The following is an 18,622-nucleotide window of genomic DNA, read 5'->3' as shown; positions in this document are numbered from 1 at the left end:
TGCTAGCGGATAAAAACCTCCTCTTGGAAACAGCTTAATAATGAGATATAACACAAATTACCTATAATCCTCTGCAATGGAAGCCAGTAGCTTTCGACATGTCCTATTATCAAAACGGCTTACACAGCGCATTGTCTCCTGCAGTTGGGCCATCAAGTTCTTATCTTGTAGGTTAATAGCTTCGGCTAACTGAACTTTCAAGAAGCACACAATTTCGTTGTCTGACCAAAAACATGACAGAATTAGTACACTGCCTACAGTGTCTTCCCCACAGACAGAAAAAAAATGAATGTGTGTTTTGATCTCAAAGAGCCCCATGGAAAAGCTGGTGCATATACTACTTTCAAATCACTTCGCTGATGTATGTTATGATATATCCAACAAGAGTTGTGTTATTTTGATACACACTTGACACAGTTGTTTAAGAAAGGCCTTTATATACACTAGATAAGGGATAAGTAAAGGAAAAAAAAGCAAGTAAAACTTAGAGCTACACATGCACGTACTGCATACATGCGAATGTACACGAATGCACACTTTTCTTAAGCAATAAGAGGAGTTAATCTGAAGAGATACTAACTCGTCTAAGGCATCCTTCTCAAAATTTCCTCCAGTTTCTCTGCAGCTCCAATTTATAACATTTTAATAGGGGACTATTTCCAGGGAGAAGACTAGAAAACCTCAGGTTCTGCCTCACTATATTACAGCACAACTTTGCCAAAGTACCTTATTACAGAACACAGGAAACTGGGATTTGGCAGGTTGTCCCATGTGGTGGGGGGGAAGCATGGAAGAAAATATGAAGATGAGGGTAGGAGTAGGAAAAGCAATTTATAATAGAGATGCGTGTATCTGTAATGGCAGAGGATTTACCTTCAGGGTCAGTGTGATCTGGTAGACCATTTCTTGTTGAATGGGTCAACATTGGAAAGGCAACAGAATCTGCTGAACAAAGAGCCAGTCTCAGTTTCTTCTTTGCATCCCTGAAGAGAACAAGTGTTATTTTCCCTAAATACAGTGTTGATTAAAAAACACTTGTAAAGAAAAGCAACAACATCTTTAAAAATTTCAAAATAATGTAACTGTAATAGACCCAGATGATAAAGATTTAACATTTTCATGTGAGGATTAGAAGCTTGCAGACTCTTCTGTTTTCAAATACAGCGCAAACAGCACTAATTTGTATGACAATACATCACATAGTTCATTCAGCTCTACAAGCAAAATGCTCCTGTTTAAAAACTTGGCTTTTGAAAAGATCTCTCTCAGTAAGCATTCGAATGAAACTTAGTCCAGACCTTAGTTCTTGTGGAACCTTTACCAAATAAAAAGAGAAGTTACCAAATAAAAAGATAGTTCTTCGAGATGCGTCCCCGTGGGTGTTCCACAGTAGGTGTCTGGCTTGTCCCGGCGCCGCAGATTGGAAATTTTTAGCAGTCTCCGTGGGGTCGCACATGCGCTCATGCATGCCAGTCCTTCGCGCGCCTTCGGTCACATGCGCGATCCGGTCCCTGCCAGTTCCTTGACCAACCGCCCCGGATGCTTCTGAAAAACATGAAAACAGAGCTCTGAAGTGGGGAGGACAGGCGGGTAGTGGAGCACCCACAGGGACACATCTTGAAGAACCATCGTTACTACACAGGTGAGTAACTTCTCTTCTTCGAGTGGTCCCCGTGGGTGCTCCACAGTAGGTGACTACCCAGCAGTGACCCCAGTTAGGGAGGTGGGTGTCCACTTATGTGCGGCTTGCCCTTGATAGGACTGCTGTTGATAGGCGTGTATCCTCATTGAACACCCGGTGCATGGCATAATGCTTGGCAAAGGTGTCATAAGATGACCAAGTCGCCACTCTGCCGATGTCTTTTAACGCGATGCCTTTGAAGAAGGCCGTCAACGTTGCCATCGCTCTGGTGGAGTGAGCCCTGGATGGAACTAGCAGAGGGATCTTACTCAGCTCATAACACAGTCTTATGCAGGATACGATGTGATTTGAAATTCTTTGTGAGGATAGGCCTTCCCCTTTTGACCTGGGTGCAAGACACACCAGGATTCTGTCCCATTTTCTGGAAGGGCTTAGTTCTGTCTATGTAAAAGGCCAACGCCCTCCTTACGTCTAGCAGGTGCAGCCATGCCTCTTTGGTAGAGTTGTGAGGCTTAGGATAAAATGAGGGTAATACTATTGGTTCGTTAATGTGGAACTCTGAGGAAACCTTTGGAAGGAAAGCTGGGTGTAATCGTAAGATCACCGCTTCTTTTGAGAATAGTGTGCAGGGTGGCGTTGCCATTATTGCCATGAGTTCGCTCACCCTGCGGGCTGATGTGATAGCGAGAAGGAAGGTTGTTTTCAGGGTAAGTAGCCGGAGGGGTACTGTGGCCAATGGTTCAAAGGGTGGTCCCGACAGGGTGTGGAAGACCAAGTCCAAACTCCATGGCAGTGATAGCGGTTTCCGAGGGGGGTACAGGTTTACCATCCCCTTTAGGAACCGTGTGACCATGGGATGGGCGAATATGGTTGGCCCTTCCTCTTTATGTTGAAATGCTGATATAGCTGCAAGATGGACCTTTAGAAAGGATAGGGAGAGTCCATCTTGTTTTAGCTCCAGCAGGTATTCTAGAATTTCAGTTATAGGGACGCCCTGAGGAGCCAACTGCTTGGAAGAGCACCAGGAGATGAATCGTTTCCACTTCTGCGCATAAGTCCTTCTGGTGGGAGTCCTTCAACTGGACTCCAAAACGTGTTTCACTCCCTCCGAACATGTGCTCTCTAAGGCGCTGAGCCATGGATTAGCCACGCCTGTAGGCAGAGTCTTTGAGGGTGTGGGTGCACTATGGACTCCTGAACCTGTGTGAGAAGGTCCAGCACTACCGGTAGGGGGAGTGGCGGGCGGCATGACATGCGCAGAAGTAGAGGAAACCATTGCTGTCGGTCCCAGGTTGGGACTATCAGTATTATGCGTGCTCTCTCTCTTTTGGCTCTCTCTAGAACCTTGTGAATGAGTGACGTGGGAGGGAACGCATAGAGCAGAGGGCCCTTCCATGGCACCGTGAATGCGTCCCCCAAGGATCCCTGTCCTATCCCCGCTCTGGAGCAGTACTGAGGGCATTGTTTGTTGTTGTAAGTGGCAAACAGATAGATTTGGGGAACCCCCCATTTGTGAAAAACTCATCAGAGCAGATCAGCACAGATCTGCCACTCGTGCGTGAGCGCAAATCGCCTGCTTAGCTGGTCCGCCTTCACATTGTGGACACTGGGCGGGTATGAGGCTTTCAGCGTTATTTTGTTGACAATGCACCAGTTCCACAACCTGACTGCCTCTGTGCTTAGCACACAGAATCTGGCCCCTCCTTGCCGGTTGATATAAAACATGGTGGTGGTGTTGTCAGTATTTATCCCGACTACTTTGCCGTGCAGGTATTTCCAAAAGCGTCTGCATGTGTTGAACACTGTTCTGAGTTCTAGTATGTTTATGTGCAATGCCTTTTCCGCGGGGGACCACAGCCCCCGAGTTACTTTGTTGCTGACGTGCGCTCCTATTCCTACGTGGGATGCGTCTGTTGTAAGAAAAATCGCGATTTGTGGTTGGTGGAAGGGCACCCCTACTAGTAAGTTCTTGGGATCTGCCCACCATGCCAGTGACCTGTGCACCTCTGCTGTGGACAATACTGCCCTGTGGATGGTATGGACTATTGGTTTGTACATGCTCGCCAGCCAATGCTGCAGGCCCCGCATATGCAGCCTGGCATTCTGTACCACGAACATGGTGGTCGCCATGTGCCCCAACAGTTGCAGACATGTTAGGATTGGCACTGTGGGGCTGTATGTCATCACTTGTATCAGGGATTTGATGGGTGCGGAAACAGGCCTCGGGCAGGTATACTCTTGATGTAGTAGAGTCTATGCGTGCCCCTATGAACTCTATATTCTGCGTAGGCTTGGTCTTTGATTTCGAGAGGTTGATAACTAGGCCCAACGAGGCGAATGTGTTTGTAGTGAGGTGTATCATGCGTAGGACCTCTGCCTTTGAGGCCCCTTTCAGTAGGCAGTCGTCCAAGTATGGAAAAATGAACACACCCTGTCTGTGTAGGTAAGCTGATACTACCGCCAGTGTTTTGGTGAACACTCTGGGTGCTGAAGAGAGACCGAACGGAAGAACTCCGTATTGGAAGTGCTCCCTGCCTACTGTGAAGCGGAGGAAACGTCTGTGTGCCGGGTGAACAGTTATACGAAAATATGCATCCTGCAAGTTGAGGGCTGCAAACCAGTCTCCATCGTCCAATGCTGTAAGTATGGAGGCAACTGTAATCATCCTGAAATGCTGTTTGCGCAGATGCCAGTTGAGGGCCCGTAGGTCCAGGACTGGCCTCCAGCCTTCCGTCTTCTTCTCTGTTAGGAACTACCGTGAGTAGAACCCTTTCCCTTGGAATTGTTCCGGGACTCTCTCCACCGCCCCTATGAACATGAGATGGTCTACCTCCTGTTTTAACCTTGCCTTGTGGGAGGGGTCCTTGAAGAAGGGCTGGGTGGGTGGTTTCGGTGGATGTAGTGATTGGAAGGGGATCGTGTATCCCGTGGCTATAATCTCCAGAACCCATTTGTCTGTGGTGATGTTTTGCCATTGAGAGTAGAACTGTTTGAGCCGATGATGGAACATGTGCTGGGATTGGCATTGAAGGATGGTGTTGATATTTCAGTCCTCGACATACCCATCAAACTTGCTGTCTCAGGGCTTGCCCCGAGGGTGCGCAACCCTGGTGGGGGCGTCATCTGGGGGCCCTATACTGTTGCTGCTGGTGGTCCCTGGTCATAGCTCCGTTGGTAGTGTACACTCTGAGGTTGATAAGCGCAGCGCCTTTGCTGGGGGTAAAACTTCTTCCTCCTGTACGGAGGGGTATATATGCCCAGGGTCCTAAGCGTGGTTCTCGAGTCCTTGCTGGAGTGTAGGACCGAGTCAGTTGCATCTGCGAATAACTTCTGTTTATCAAATGGAAGGTCTACGATTTTTGTTTGCAGATCTCTGGGAGTGCCAGACGTCTGGAGCCACAATTCTCTACGCGTTACCACTGCTGTAGCTGTGGAGCATGCTGCCGTGTCTGCCATGTCCAGGGCAATCTGGACTCCTCTTCATGAGGCCGCGTAGCCCTCTTGGACGATCGCATTTAACACCGGTTTCTTATCTTCTGGAAGGAAATCCATGAGGGAAGCAAGTCTGGAATAATTGTCGAAGTTGTGGTTTGACAGGTGTGCTGCATAGTTTGCCATTTTGAGTAGTAAGGTAGAGGAAGAATAAACCTTCCTACCGAACGTGTCTAATTTCCTCGCGTCTTCTTCTGACCCTCCTGATTTATATTGGGGTGTCTTGGATCTCTGCTGTGATGATTCGACTACCAGGGAATTTGGTTGGGGGTGGCTAAACAGGAATTCCATGTCCTTGGCTGGAACAAAGTATTTCTTATCCGCCCTCTTATTTGTGGGAGGGGTAGTGGCTGGAGTCTGCCATATGTTGGTGGCTGATTCCATAATCACTTCATCAAGTGGGATAGCCATCTTAGATGAAGCCAGGGGTCTTAAATTTTTCAGGAGTTCATGATGTTTCTCCTGCACCTCTGCTATGTGAATGTCCTGTGTTTGTGCTACTCTCTTGAATAGTTCTTGGAATTGCCTAAGGTTGTCCGGGGAGGAAATATCCCCAGGGACAATCCCCTCATCTGGGGAGGACGAAGAGGCGTCGCTATGATGTACCTCCCCCAATTCCCCTGATTCCTGCATTTGCTCACCCTTTTGAGGATTCAGAGGGGAGGTCCAGGGCCTGTGGACCAACGTCCGCCTGGGGAAGCTGTGTTCTTCTCACGGAGTGAGGCTGTGTGAAGGGGTGTTGGCGAGGTGTGGGTGGGGATGCACCCCTGGACCTGGACCCCCTGTGCCAGCGCTCAGTATGGTAGGGACGGCCATAACAGCAGGGGCAAGGGCCCGGTGATGGGGATCTAGACCATGATCGGAAAACGTACGCATGGGGTCTAGATGAGCGTGACCTCCGTGATGACGCTGAGAGCGGTGGGGATGCTCTGTGATACTATTCATAGGGGTCCCTATTGGAGATTGGTGAAGGTTGTCTGAGCCAGGGGGATGATGGCTGAAGGAATGGGGATGAAGGTCTGAATCAGGCCATGGGAGTTGCTGCCCGATGTATTTCTGGGGGGGAGCTAGGCGATAACAGCAACGCGGTGGCCTCCAGGGATGGGCTGCGGTGCCGGGGTTTAGCTTTTACTTTTCCCCATCCCTGCGAAGCAGGTGCCGCCCCCTCCCATGCCAGGGACCTCGGTGCTGTTATGGGTGCCGCGCTTGGTGCCCCCGTGCACAGCGCTGGGTGAGTAGCTTCCTCCAGCACCATTGGGTCCCGTGCCGGGTACCCCTGCTCTGGTGCCGTCAGTGCTGCAGGGCTCGGTGCTGTGGGAGTCAGTGCCGCCGATTCCGGCGCCTGAGGCGCCCCGGTGCCAACTGCTTAATGGTCGGAGGCCCCGGCGCAGCTGTGTGCGCTACAGCTATCCCGCTTTGAGCAGTCAGCAGGTTAGAGTCCTGTGTTCCGCTCGTCCTGCTCGCAGGTGTTACCGGCAAGGATCGAGCTGGAGAGAGCTCTCTTTTCTTTTGTACATAGGAGGTTAGGGAAGCCGCCTTCCTCTTGTGCGACCCTGAGCGCCCCTCTTTATGGGGCTTCTCCGATGGTTCAGGTTGGAGGGCCTTATCAAATAAAATCATTTTCAGCCTCATCTCCCTGTCCTTTCTGGCTCTGGCCATGAGCTTAGAGCAGTGAGGACACTTTTGTGGAATGTGGGTCTCCCCGAGGCAATGAATGCACTTGCTATGCCCATCTGAGGCAGGCATGGTCTCGCGGCACGACGCACATTTCTCAAACCCCGGTGAGGACATCTTGGCCCGGGCGTTTAAGTCTTTCAATGTTAATAGGGCACTTAACAGCTAATCAGTCCTGGAAAAAAAGAAAAACATTCGCAGCTTTTAGGATAGCAGACCGCTTAAGGCGGCTGCCTCCGTTCTTCTGGGTTTTTGTTTTTTTTTTGTTTTTTTTTTTTAAAAACTATATCTACATTTAACGGAACAACTTTAACAATGCTAACTAAACTATCACACTAATAACTATAAACGAGATTAACAAAATTAAAACATAGTTTTTATCTTTCTCAGGCATTGGAGCCGGAGTGGAATCTGTCTAAAGCCGTTGGCGGTTGAGAAGGAACTGGCAGGGACCAGATTGCGCATGTGACCGAAGGCGCGCGAAGGACAGGCGCGCATTGGCACATGCGCGACCTGACAGAGACTGCTAAAAATTTCCGATCTGCGGCGCAGGGGCGAGCCCGACACCTACTGTGGAGCACCCACAGGGACCACTTGAAGAAGAATTGATGATGATGTTTCAGTTAATTTCATGCTCCTGAAAGTCATCCAGCCTAGCAACCCTGAAGACGGACATTCTCCAACTGCCTACAGACATAGCATACAGATCTCACTATGCTACTATGGCTATGTTCCTCAACACTGATCTGGAGAGGCCTCACAGAATTCTCAGATTAGGAACATTAATCTTTGACCTTGCACTGAGACTATTAAGACTGCTAATACCTTGCCTGGTCAAGTGAGGCCCTATGTTCATATCACTCGCATTTCTGTGTGTCTGTAACTAGTAATGTTGGAACACTGCACTCAATCAAGTCCCAAATTTCAGGAAATGTTCTAGTCATTAAAACGGACAGAACACTTTTGATTTCCGGTAAAAGATGGCTAACTAGAAAAGCCTGGTTTGCACAAAATCAGGTCCATACCATGCCTATTTGGTGTTGCAAGCAGAAGAATCTCTGGTGCTACTGCTGCTTACAGACAGCAAGAAATAGATCTAGTAGCCTCTCTTACTGGGTGTACAGATACATAAAGTAACAGCATTTTCTGTTTCAGAGTATCAGAGGACTGTACCAGAAGTGCAAAACTGTAAAGGGAAAGCTGCCATAGATAAAATAGCCCCATACCAAGCCCATGAGCAAATCAGCGCCCTGGGGTGTTTGTTTGTTAGTGCAGAGTTTAACTTACAGTAATTAACCATCTCTCATCAAAAACTTATACTATTTCAGACATGCAGCCAAAAAGTCCGGATCACCATTAGGGGAATCACCTCTCAAGTGTTCTATCCCAAAATAAATTAAGTATCTTAAATCATTTAGCAAACATGAACCACTTACTAAACGCCATAATTATATATATTACAGCATTAGAGGTTTATGCAGAGAGATAGGAGGGAGCCAAATTTCTTCATTCCAAAGTTATACAGATTCATTGAAATAACTAATAGACCCTTTAACAAAGGGTGTGTACATTCGGGAAGAAACTGGAGGTAGACAAAAAAAACAAAGCTAAAATGCAATAAACCTGAATAAGGCAGATAAGTGGAAAAGGGCATATAATTGCATAGGATTATAAAAAGTGATACAGAAACAAAAAGGCCAATGTATCACATCATGAGAAAGGAGTGTAGATCCTTATTCATACAGCTATAGTGCAACTGAACCTGGAAAGTGTTCTCAGTTCTTGGGCTCCTAATTTCCAAAGAGATGAGAAGTTTTGAGGAGAGCAACAGAAATGAGCAAGGAGATGGAAAGGAGGACAAGAAAGAGATCCAGAAAGATGGAAATTATGTGGCATAGCAAAAAGCATAAGTGGGAGGAAAAGAGTGGGGCTAAGGTAGGAGGGAAATATAGATGGAACATTGGGAAAACCTTTCCGAGAGTGTGCTTTAACAGCCTGAAAAAAAAACTCAATTTAAACTACACATTTTAAACTACACTGGACAAGGTATCTGGAAGTGAACCATTAAAAAAAAAAAAAAAAAAAAGAACTTACTCACCTGTAGTAACGATGGTTCTTCGAGATGTGTCCCCGTGGGTGCTCCACAATAGGTGTCGGGCTCGCCCGGTGCCGCAGATCGGAAATCTTCTAGCAGTTTCTCCTGGATCGCGCATGCGCCAGCGCGCGCCGCCCCCCTGCGCGCCTCCGGCCGCGTGCACGATCCAGTCCCTGCCAGTTCCTTGACCAACCACCTCGGATGCTCCTGAAAAACACTAGACAGAGATCCGAAGCAGGGAGGATGGGTGGGTGGTGGAGCACCCACGGGGACACATCTCGAAAAACCATCGTTACTACAGGTGAGTAACTTCTCTTTCTTCTTCGAGTGGTCCCCGTGGGTGCTCCACAATAGGTGACTACCCAGCAGTAACCCAAGTAAGGAGGTGGGTAATCGGTTTATGTGCAGCTTGCCCCCGAGAGGACTGCTGTCGACAGACGGGTATCCTCTTGGAATACCCAAGGCAGGGCATAATGTTTGGCGAAGGTGTCATAGGATGACCAGGTCGCCGCTCTACAGATGTCTGTTAATGCCGCCACCGCCCTGGTGGAGTGAGCCCTGGGCGGGGCCAGCAAAGGGGTCTTTCGAAGTTCGAAGCACATTTTTATACAGGACACACATAACGTGCTTTGAGATTCTCCGTGAAGAGAGACCTTCTCCCTTTGACCTGGGAGCGAGAGAGACTAGAAGCCTGTCTGTTTTCTGGAAGGACTTACCTCTGTCTGTGTAGAAGGCCAACGCCCTCCTCATATCTAGGAGATGCAGGCGTGCCTCCTTGCCGGAGCTGTGAGGCTTCGGGTAAACAAGGGTAAAACTATTGGCTCTTAAAGACTGGACTCCGAAGAGACTTTTGGAACAAAGGCTGGGTGCAGCCTTAAGGTTACCGCCTCCTTTGAGAATACTGTGCAGTGCGGCGTTGCCATCACTGCCGCGAGCTCACTCACCTTGCAGGCTGACGTAGCTGCAAGGAGGAAGGTTGTTTTTATCGTAAGGAGACGTAGGGGAACTGTGGCTAATGGTGCAAAAGGTGGACCCGATAGCGTGCTGAGCACCAAGTCCAAATTCCACGATGGTGGAAGCGGTTTCCGAGGGGGGGGTGCAGGTTTACCAGCCCCTTCAAGGACCTGGTAACGATAGGATGGGCAAATACCGTGGGCCCTCCCTCTGTACGCCGAAAGGCTGATATAGCGGCAAGGTGGATCTTTAGCAAGGATAGAGAAAAACCCGCCTCTCTTGAGGTCCAATAAGTATTCTAGTATTACAGGTATAGGGACGTCAAGGGGAGCTAACTGCTTGGCGGAACACCAGGCTGTGAATCGAGTTCATTTCTGCTTGCAAGTCCTCCTGGTGGAGGTCCTTTGGCTACATTCCAGGACTTGTTGTGCTCCCTCCGTACATGTGCTCTTTAAGGAGCTGAGCCATGGATTAGCCATATTTGTAGGTGCAGACCTTGAGGCTGCGGGTGCACTATGGACCCTTGAGCCCACGTGAGTAAGTCCGGTGCCACCGGTAGAGGGAGCGGTGGGCGGTCCGACACGCGCAGAAGCAAGGGAAAACACTGCTGCCTATCCCAAGCGGGACTATGAGTATCATGCGAGCTCTCCCCCTTGCAAGACCTTGTGGATAAGCGCTGCAGGGGAAACGTGTAAAGTAGGGAGCCCTTCCATGAAAACATGAATGCATCCCCCAGGGACCCCCGCCCCACTCCTGGCCTGAAGCAGTACTGGGGGCACTTTTTTTTTTTTTTGTACTGGGTGGCAAACAAAATCGATCTGGGGAAAACCCCCATGTACGAAAATGTGCTGTAGCAGATCGGAGCGGATCTGCCATTCGCGCGTGATTGCGCAGCGCCTGCTCAGCTGATCTGCATTCACGTTGTGAGCGCCTGGCAAGTGCGAGGCTTTCAACGTTATGTTGTTGGCGATGCACCGATTCCACGACCGGAGTGCTTCCGCACATAGGGCACGGGATCGTGCTCCTCCTTGTTGATTGATGTAGAACATAATGGAGGTATTGTCAGTTCTGAATCCTGACTACTTCGCCAGGTAGGTAATCTCGAAAATGTTTGCAGGCGTTGAACACTGCTCTGAGCTCCAGTATGGATATGTGCAGTGCCTGTTCCACAGGGAACCATAGCCCTTGTGTTACTTTGTCGCTGATGTGTGCTCCCCATCCCCTGTGGGAGGCGTCGGTGGTAAGAAAAATAGAAATTTGTGGTTGGTGAAAAGGCACCCCCACTAGCAGATTTTTGGGGTTTTCCCACCACGCCAGGGATCGGTGCACCCCTGTTGTGGGCAACACCACCCTGTGAACGGTGTGGGATGCCGGTTTGTAAACGCTCACCAGCCAATGCTACAGGCTTGACATGTGCAATCTGGCATTCTGTACCGCAAACATCGCTGCCGCCATATGGCCCAGCAGCTGTAGGCACGTTAAGACCAGCACCGTGCGGCTGTATGTAATGACTTGCACCAGCGAACTGATTGCGCAGAAGCGAGCGTCGGGTAGGTACACCCCTGCTGTGATAGAGTTTCTGCGTGCCCCTATAAAAACTCTATATGTTGTGTGGGTTCGGACTTTGACTTTGCGAGGTTGATGACTAGACCCAGCAAAGAAACATGTCCGCTGTGACGCGTATCATGCGTGAGACCTCTGCCTTCGAGGTCCCCTTTCAGCAGCCAGTCGCCCAGATCTGGGAGAAATAAACACCCCCTGTCTGTGCAGGTAGGCTGACACCACTGCCAGGGTTTTGGTGAAGACTCTGGGGGCCGAGGAGAGGCCAAATGGAAGAACCTGTGCTGGAAGCGCTCCTAGCCGACCATGAAGCGGAGGAAGCATCTGTGTGCCAGGTGGATTGTTATATGAAAGTAAGCATCTCGTAAGTCGAGTGCTGCAACCCAGTCTCCATCGTCCAATGCCATGAGCATCAAAGCAACTGTGATCATCCGAAACCGTTGCTTACGCAAGTAACGGTTGAGGCCCCGAAGATCTCAGATGGGCCTCCAGTCTCCTGTTTTCTTCTCTGTGAGGAAGTAGCATGAATAAAAACCTTCCCCTGGAATTATTCCGACACTCTTTTCACTACCCTTATGAACAGAAGGTGAGTCCCCTTCTGCTTGAGCCTCGCCTCGTGGCAGCGTCCCTGAGGTGAGGCCTGGTGGGAGGCTTCGTCGGTGGAAGCGACTGGGAGGGGATTGCGTAACCCGTGGCTATGATCTCCAGCACCCATATGCCTGTGGTGATCTTTTGCCATTGGGAGTGGAATGGTCTGAGGCGATGATGGAACATGAGATGAGAGTGGCATTGAGCGAGGGTATTGATAGTGCAGCCCCCGACATACCCATCAAACTTGTTGCCTTTGAGGCCTGACCTGAGGGCTTACGGCTTTGTTGAGAACGTCGCCTAGGAGTTCTGTACTGTTGCCGCTATTGACAGCGCCCTTGGCCGTAGCCCCGTTGATATTGAGCACGCTGTGATTGTAAGCGTAGTGTCTGTGCTGAGGATAAAATTTTTCCTCTCCTGTATGGGGGAATATAAATGTCCGAGGTTCTAAGTGTAGCTCTCGAGTCCTTACTGGAGTGAGGGACCGAGTCCGTTGAGTCTGCGAACAGCTTTTGTGTATCAAAGGGAAGGTCCACGATCTTCGCCTGTAGGTCCCTCGAGATACCCGACGTCTGGGGCCAGGATTCTCTACGCATGACCACTGCTGTAGCCGTTGAACGTGCCGCCGTGTCCGCCACGTCCAGGGCAATCTGGGCTCCCATCCACGATGCTGCATAGCCCTCTTGAACAATCACCTTTAACACCGGCTTTTTGTCTTCCGGAAGTGAATCCATGAGGGGAGTAAGCCTGGAGTAATTATCAAAATTATGGTTTGCTACGTGTACCCATAATTTGCCACTCTCAGTTGTAGGATAGGAGAGGAATATACCTTCCTGCCAAACAGCTCTAGCTTCTTAGCATCCTTGTCCGATCCCCCGATTTGTACTGAGAAGCCTTTGACCTCTGCTGGGACGACCCGACCACCAAAGAATTTGGTTGTGGGTGACTGAAGAGGAACTCCACGCGCTTTGCCGGGACAAAGTATTTCTTATCCGCTCTCTTGTTCGTAGGCGGAACAGAGGCCGGAGTCTGCCATGTAGTAATGGCTGACTCCAGAATGGCTTCGTCCAGCGGAATAGCAATTTTGGATGGAGCCGGGGGTCTCACATTTTTCAGGAGTTTGTGATGTTTCTTCTGCACCTCTGCCGTATGAATGTCATGCGTGAAAGCCACCGTTCAGAACAGCTCCTGAAACTGTTTAAGGTCATCCAGGGGAAAGACATTCCCGGGGGCCATGGCCTCGTCTGGGAAGGATGAGGAGGAACCCCTAAGGTAAACCTCCCTCGAACCCTCGGGTTCCCACGGGTGATGACACACTTGCTCGCTGGAGGATTGTGAAGGAAAGTCTCGGGGTTCTAAAATTAACTCCCCTTGAGACGACTGTGTTTCCGTCCCCGATCGGGAGCGCCCACAGGGGTATTGAGCGGCCGGGGGGTGGGGACCTGCCCCTGGGTGCAGGCCTGTGGTTTGTCTGTGTCCAGCATGATAGGACGACCATGGCAGCATGGGCAAGGGTCCGGGGATGGAGACCTGGACCACTCATGGGGTGTGCACCCCCAATGTCTGGGAGAGCGAGACCTCCGCGACGACACCGATAGAGGTGAAACTGGCTTGTGATAGTACTCCAGGGGATCCAATCCCAGAAAATGGTGAAGGTGGCCCAAGCCATGGTGACATTGGTTGGAGGAACGGAGAAGGAGGTTTTTTTCTCATTTCTTTTTCCCCTGATGGGCCGGAGGAGACACAGGCCTTCGGTGTGGTGTGTGTATCACAGTGGGAGGGCTTGGTGCTAACAGCAGCGCAGCCCTGTCCAGAGATGGACTGCGGTGCCAGGATTTTGATGTTTCCTTGCCCCTCTGCTGCAGGGCCGGCACCGCCCCCTCCCCTGTCGGGAATCGCGGCCCCACTGTAAGCGCTGCGCTCGGCACCGTCAGCTGCGGTGCTGCGCGGGTATCCCCCTCCAGTGCCTGCAGGCTCCGTGCCTGGCACCCCTGTACCGCTGGTGCCGCAGGGGTCTGTGCCACCTATGATGGTGCTGCCACCTGAGTATGTGGTCGGTAGCTGTGTGCTCCACTCGTCCTGCTCGCTGCAGATGCACGGCAAGGATCGAGCCAGGGAGAGTTCCCTCCGTTTCTGCACTGAGGGGGAGTGGGGGGTCAGAGCACAGTGAGAACGCAACCGGGTAGCCTGTAATTCCCCCAGGCGTCGGATGCCTTCACTATGCCCCACGGAGGCCAGCATAGCTTCACGGCATGACTCACGCTGTGTAAAACCTGAAGAGGCCATTGTGGTGAGTCCTTTATTGTTAAGAGGGTACTTAGCACTTAATCCGTGCCTTTCCACCCCAAAGAGTGATCAGCGGCCTGCGGCAGCGGGCGCCCTAATGGCCTTCATGTCTGCTCTTTTCTTCTCCGCTCCTCTCTGTTTCCTTTTTTTTTGCTGGTATTCTCTTTGTCTTTGCTTTCTCTCTCTCTCTTTCTTTTTTTAAATAACCGAAAAACAACAAATCACACGTGGAAAAAAAAAAAAAACCACTAAGTAATCTGACTCTGGCCTTAGCCTGAGTGGATTCCGTCTGCAGCCGATGGCGGTGTAGCCAGACAAAGTCTCCCCCTTACAAGCCAGCTTCCTCACTGCCCCCCACACTGAGGAGCATACAGGGCACGGAAACGGCTGCTGACAGCACAGTCTTTGATGCCCTCATTGAGGCCCAGATGTGCTAGCTTATCGTGACCCTGAGAAGCAGAAAGTACAGATAGAAGGCTAACATGCCAAACTGTCAACAAGAGGGGGGGGGACCCTCAAGAAATCACCCCAGCTGGCATTGATGAATTTGATGACCACACAACCATCCCAGAAGGGGATGTCCCCCGCCCACACAAAAAGAATGTCCTGTACTCCTAAATTGCTTATCTCCTGTCTTACAAGTGCAAATTAAGTAAGAAATGCCCTTGTAACAAACTGGCGTCACAAAAGACAGACCAGTATGATCTGGCACCATAGATAAGAAAGAGAATACGTAACCCAAAAGGGGTATAAAAGATGGGTCCAGCAGAACTCTGACTGAGTGCATTCCACCAACTACCTGCTGGTCAGGTCAGGTGATTGCCTCCCGAGGTCCACAACTGGGGATGCCCAACCTCGTATTCATCTTTCCGCGGAATTGAGTGACCGATCCAGCTTGGCTACGCTGGTATCGAGAGACACAGAGAGGGTAAGAGACACCCATGCTAGGTCTCCGACTTTTTTGTGCACAGCTAAAGAATTAGAGCTCTGTAACTACATGTTGTTGTATCAAGATATCATTGTGCTAGATGGTAACAGATATCTTTGTATTGGATTGTAACGTAACTTGTTAACACCTGTACTTTGCTAGCCTATAAGAAGTAAACAATAGCCTTTGTAACCGCACACTTATAACTGTAGCTTAATAAACTTGTAACTAGTTAAGATTCAAGCCTGACCCTGTTATCCTTTTGTCACTACAACACAGCCGGCACAACAAAAGAACTTTAACTGTTTGGTTACTACAGCCTGGCCGTCGGTGAGAGTGCTAGGAGCTCCCTGCTCTAACAGTAAAAAACTGGGTTGTTTAGGACCCAGGGGAGTACCTCACCGCACATTACCTGGCCACAGGCTAACAGGCGGTTGAGAAGGAACTGGCGTGGACCCGATTGTGCACGCAGCCGGAGGCGCACAGGGGGGCGGCGCGTGCCGGCGCATGCACGATCCAGGAGAAACCGCTAGAAGATTTCTGATCTGCGGCGCCAGGCGAGCCCGACACCTATTGTGGAGCACCCACGGGGACCACTCGAAAAAGAAATACTGTTAATCCCAGATACACTGGTTCTTCTCCACCACTAAGCATGAAGATACCTACAGTATACACCATAATTTATCTGCCAATCAACCACTTGACTTCAGCTTTTGTCTTAATCCAACATCAGAATCAAAGTTATGTACACAAATAATGCATTTACCTGTAAGAGAAGGCAGAATCTTGTGGCTGTGCAACTTGACTTGCAGAATCTGGGAGGTCATCAGCTGACATATTCTGAAGAGCTTCATCACGTGGAGAATCATGCATACTTTCGCCATCTCCAATTATATCTAAGCAAACATTCGAACAAAGAATTCATAGACAGCAACTAGACTGTCTAGTAATGTTTGTTTTTTCCTCATTTTTCATTTCCAAGAAGAATTTTTAAATTACATGGAAAAGAAGTTTAGCTCACTCTATCCAACCAAAGTGGTTAGAATGTTAGAAAAAAAAAAAAATGTACCATACAATTTGCTTTCAGAAGGAACTGTATAATTCTATTTTACATGATCAATTTTACAGTTCTTCCACAAAATGTGACTATGGGGTGCATAAGCTAGTAACACTGAAAAATTCCAATTGACTCAGTCAAGAAGTTCTCTCCTTAGAGATAATCTCTTAGCTCCCACTCTCAGTGTGGATGCAATTAAAAGTTAACAGAGAAACCTCCTTGTTCTTTGCACTAGAGACAGGTGCAGTATAGTTCAAGCGTTAGTACTATCACCTCTAACTTTATCCCCAAGAGGTTTTCTGCAGCCCATCTTGGACGTTGCAGATGTAACACTGAAAAAAATTCTTACCCGCGTTTTCATAATTGACTATAGCTCCTTCACTTGGGCTAGTTCGCTTAATAGCATTCCGATATTTGTCAAGGATATCCTCTGCGGCCTGGGACTGTGCACTTAGCCTGGGACTGGGATCATCTGAACAATGAACAAAAACGTAACAGGCATTAGCTCCATATGGTGCTGAGTTCACTGCTAAATACAAACAACACTGCCTAGGCAAGTTTAAGACTCAAAGTTTTCAGGCCAGGTACCAATTAACCATAACCTCTTCAGGAAGCTGATTTTGCATATTAAAATGTTTGTGTCTCTCTCTGTGAATATACACATTCCTGTAAAATGGAATGTTTTTCCCATATCAGGAGAGCATTGAGGTGCATATTCTTAATAAGCCCTTGTGAGGGCAGTATGATTTACAAACCTTGAAGTGCTGAGAATCTGTCAGGCACCAACTCATCTTTGTCTTTTTCTTGTTTTTCTTTTTTTCTAAATGGTATAGGAGCTGGAAATTACAGAAAAGTATGTATAAGGCACATTACACAGAGACAATATAGCCCAGAATTTAGAAACTGTACAGAACAGTCAGCTTAACATCAAATAGAGACTCCGTGAATGGCATTTGTGTAAAAAACTGCACAGGTGACCGCTGAAGCTTCTTAGTAACAAAATTTCTCTTTAAATGCAAGAGATAAAGACACCAAAGCCTACCTACAGAGTCAACAGAAATCCATTGTGATCATATTACAAATTATGTGCTTAAACATTACTAAGCTAAGGAGACACTCAGGATCTCCAAAAAGCCTTGAAGCACAGTGTTTTCTGAGTTAAGTATTTTTCCATCTACTGATTTGGAAATTAATCTGGCTAGTTTCACAAATTTACGATAGCTCTATATCCACAGATCCAAAGTCATGCACTGAGGTCAATTGTTTCTTGCAGCTGCTTCCAATTAACAGCTCCTGATAAAGCCAGAATCCACTGTATATTATTAAAATATGAAGAAAAACAAAATTCAGTTGCATAAAAGTATTTAACTACTCTTCTAAGAGCATTAAAATATTTAAGCAATTCATCTTTTCCCCGCTGCAAAATTGGAACAATGTGGTTCTATTTTCATATTCACATGGGTGCTGTAAGGTTTAACATTTAGATAAAACTTTTGCATATCCAAAGTCTTAAATACGAGATTATCTTTTAGACTGAACATATAGGTATTTGATAGCCTTTACTCCTAAAACATTACCAATACCCATACATTCAAAGGGCCTTTTGTGATTACTTGCCAGATTTGACCATTTTCAAGATGTGACTCAGGAGTACCTGATTTTGTTAAGAAATTAGCAAACCAATTTTCGATTAAAACACAGAAAAAGCAGATAGTACGTGAGCCTAGACTGGTTGCAACCTTCATGCAGTCAGTGAGAGAGAGATAGCCGTGTTAGTCTACATACTATCAAAACAAAAAAGAAGTCCAGTAGCACTTTAAAAGACTAACAAAATAATTTATTAGGTGATGAGCTTTCGTGGGACAGACCCGCTTCTTCAGATCATAGTCTGTTCTGGTATGGCTATAATCTGAAGAAGTGGGTCTGTCCCACAAAAGCTAGTCACCTAATAAATTATTTTGCTAGTCTTTAAAGTGTTACTGGACTGCTTTTTTGTTTTCATGCAATCAGCTATTCAGAATGACCACTGACTATATGATTTCATAGTAACGGGAGCTCTAGTCGTAAGTTTTTCCATCAAAGTGGAGATTTATTGAAAGGCACACGCGGAATTTCTAAAAGGTGCCAAGAACATGTAAACAGGAGACTGTGTTACCTTTGGGCATAGCAGAAACAAAACGCTTCCTCCACCAGGGTTTGTTCCTGTCAGATTTCTCATCATCACTATCTTTTCGTTCCTCCATCTACAAGGAAAGTCAGCTTTTTATGTCAGTCTGAAATCATTATACAACTTTGTGAAATGGAAGACTGAAAATATTTTCTTGATTAGCGGTAACAGATCCTATC

General features: G+C 48.2%; 1 protein-coding gene across 2 annotated transcripts in view; it reads right to left on the bottom strand.

Annotated features, from left to right (window-relative positions):
- Positions 1-18,622, bottom strand: part of GAPVD1 (GTPase activating protein and VPS9 domains 1) — a 78,959-nt gene that overhangs the window by 16,105 nt on the left and 44,232 nt on the right. For both annotated transcript variants that reach the window (XM_075015222.1, XM_075015223.1), the window contains exons 16-21: positions 18,432-18,519; positions 17,032-17,112; positions 16,626-16,748; positions 15,986-16,115; positions 874-983; positions 62-221 (exon numbers count right to left, since the gene is read on the bottom strand). In XM_075015222.1, the coding sequence (XP_074871323.1) occupies positions 62-221; positions 874-983; positions 15,986-16,115; positions 16,626-16,748; positions 17,032-17,112; positions 18,432-18,519 (692 nt within the window). The remainder of the gene's footprint in view (positions 1-61; positions 222-873; positions 984-15,985; positions 16,116-16,625; positions 16,749-17,031; positions 17,113-18,431; positions 18,520-18,622) is intronic.

Source organism: Carettochelys insculpta, chromosome 21, assembly GCF_033958435.1.
Source record: "Carettochelys insculpta isolate YL-2023 chromosome 21, ASM3395843v1, whole genome shotgun sequence".
NCBI lineage: Eukaryota > Metazoa > Chordata > Testudines > Carettochelyidae > Carettochelys > Carettochelys insculpta.
The sequence above is the reverse complement of the archived record's forward strand: the minus strand, read 5'-3'. Positions and strand labels throughout refer to the sequence as shown.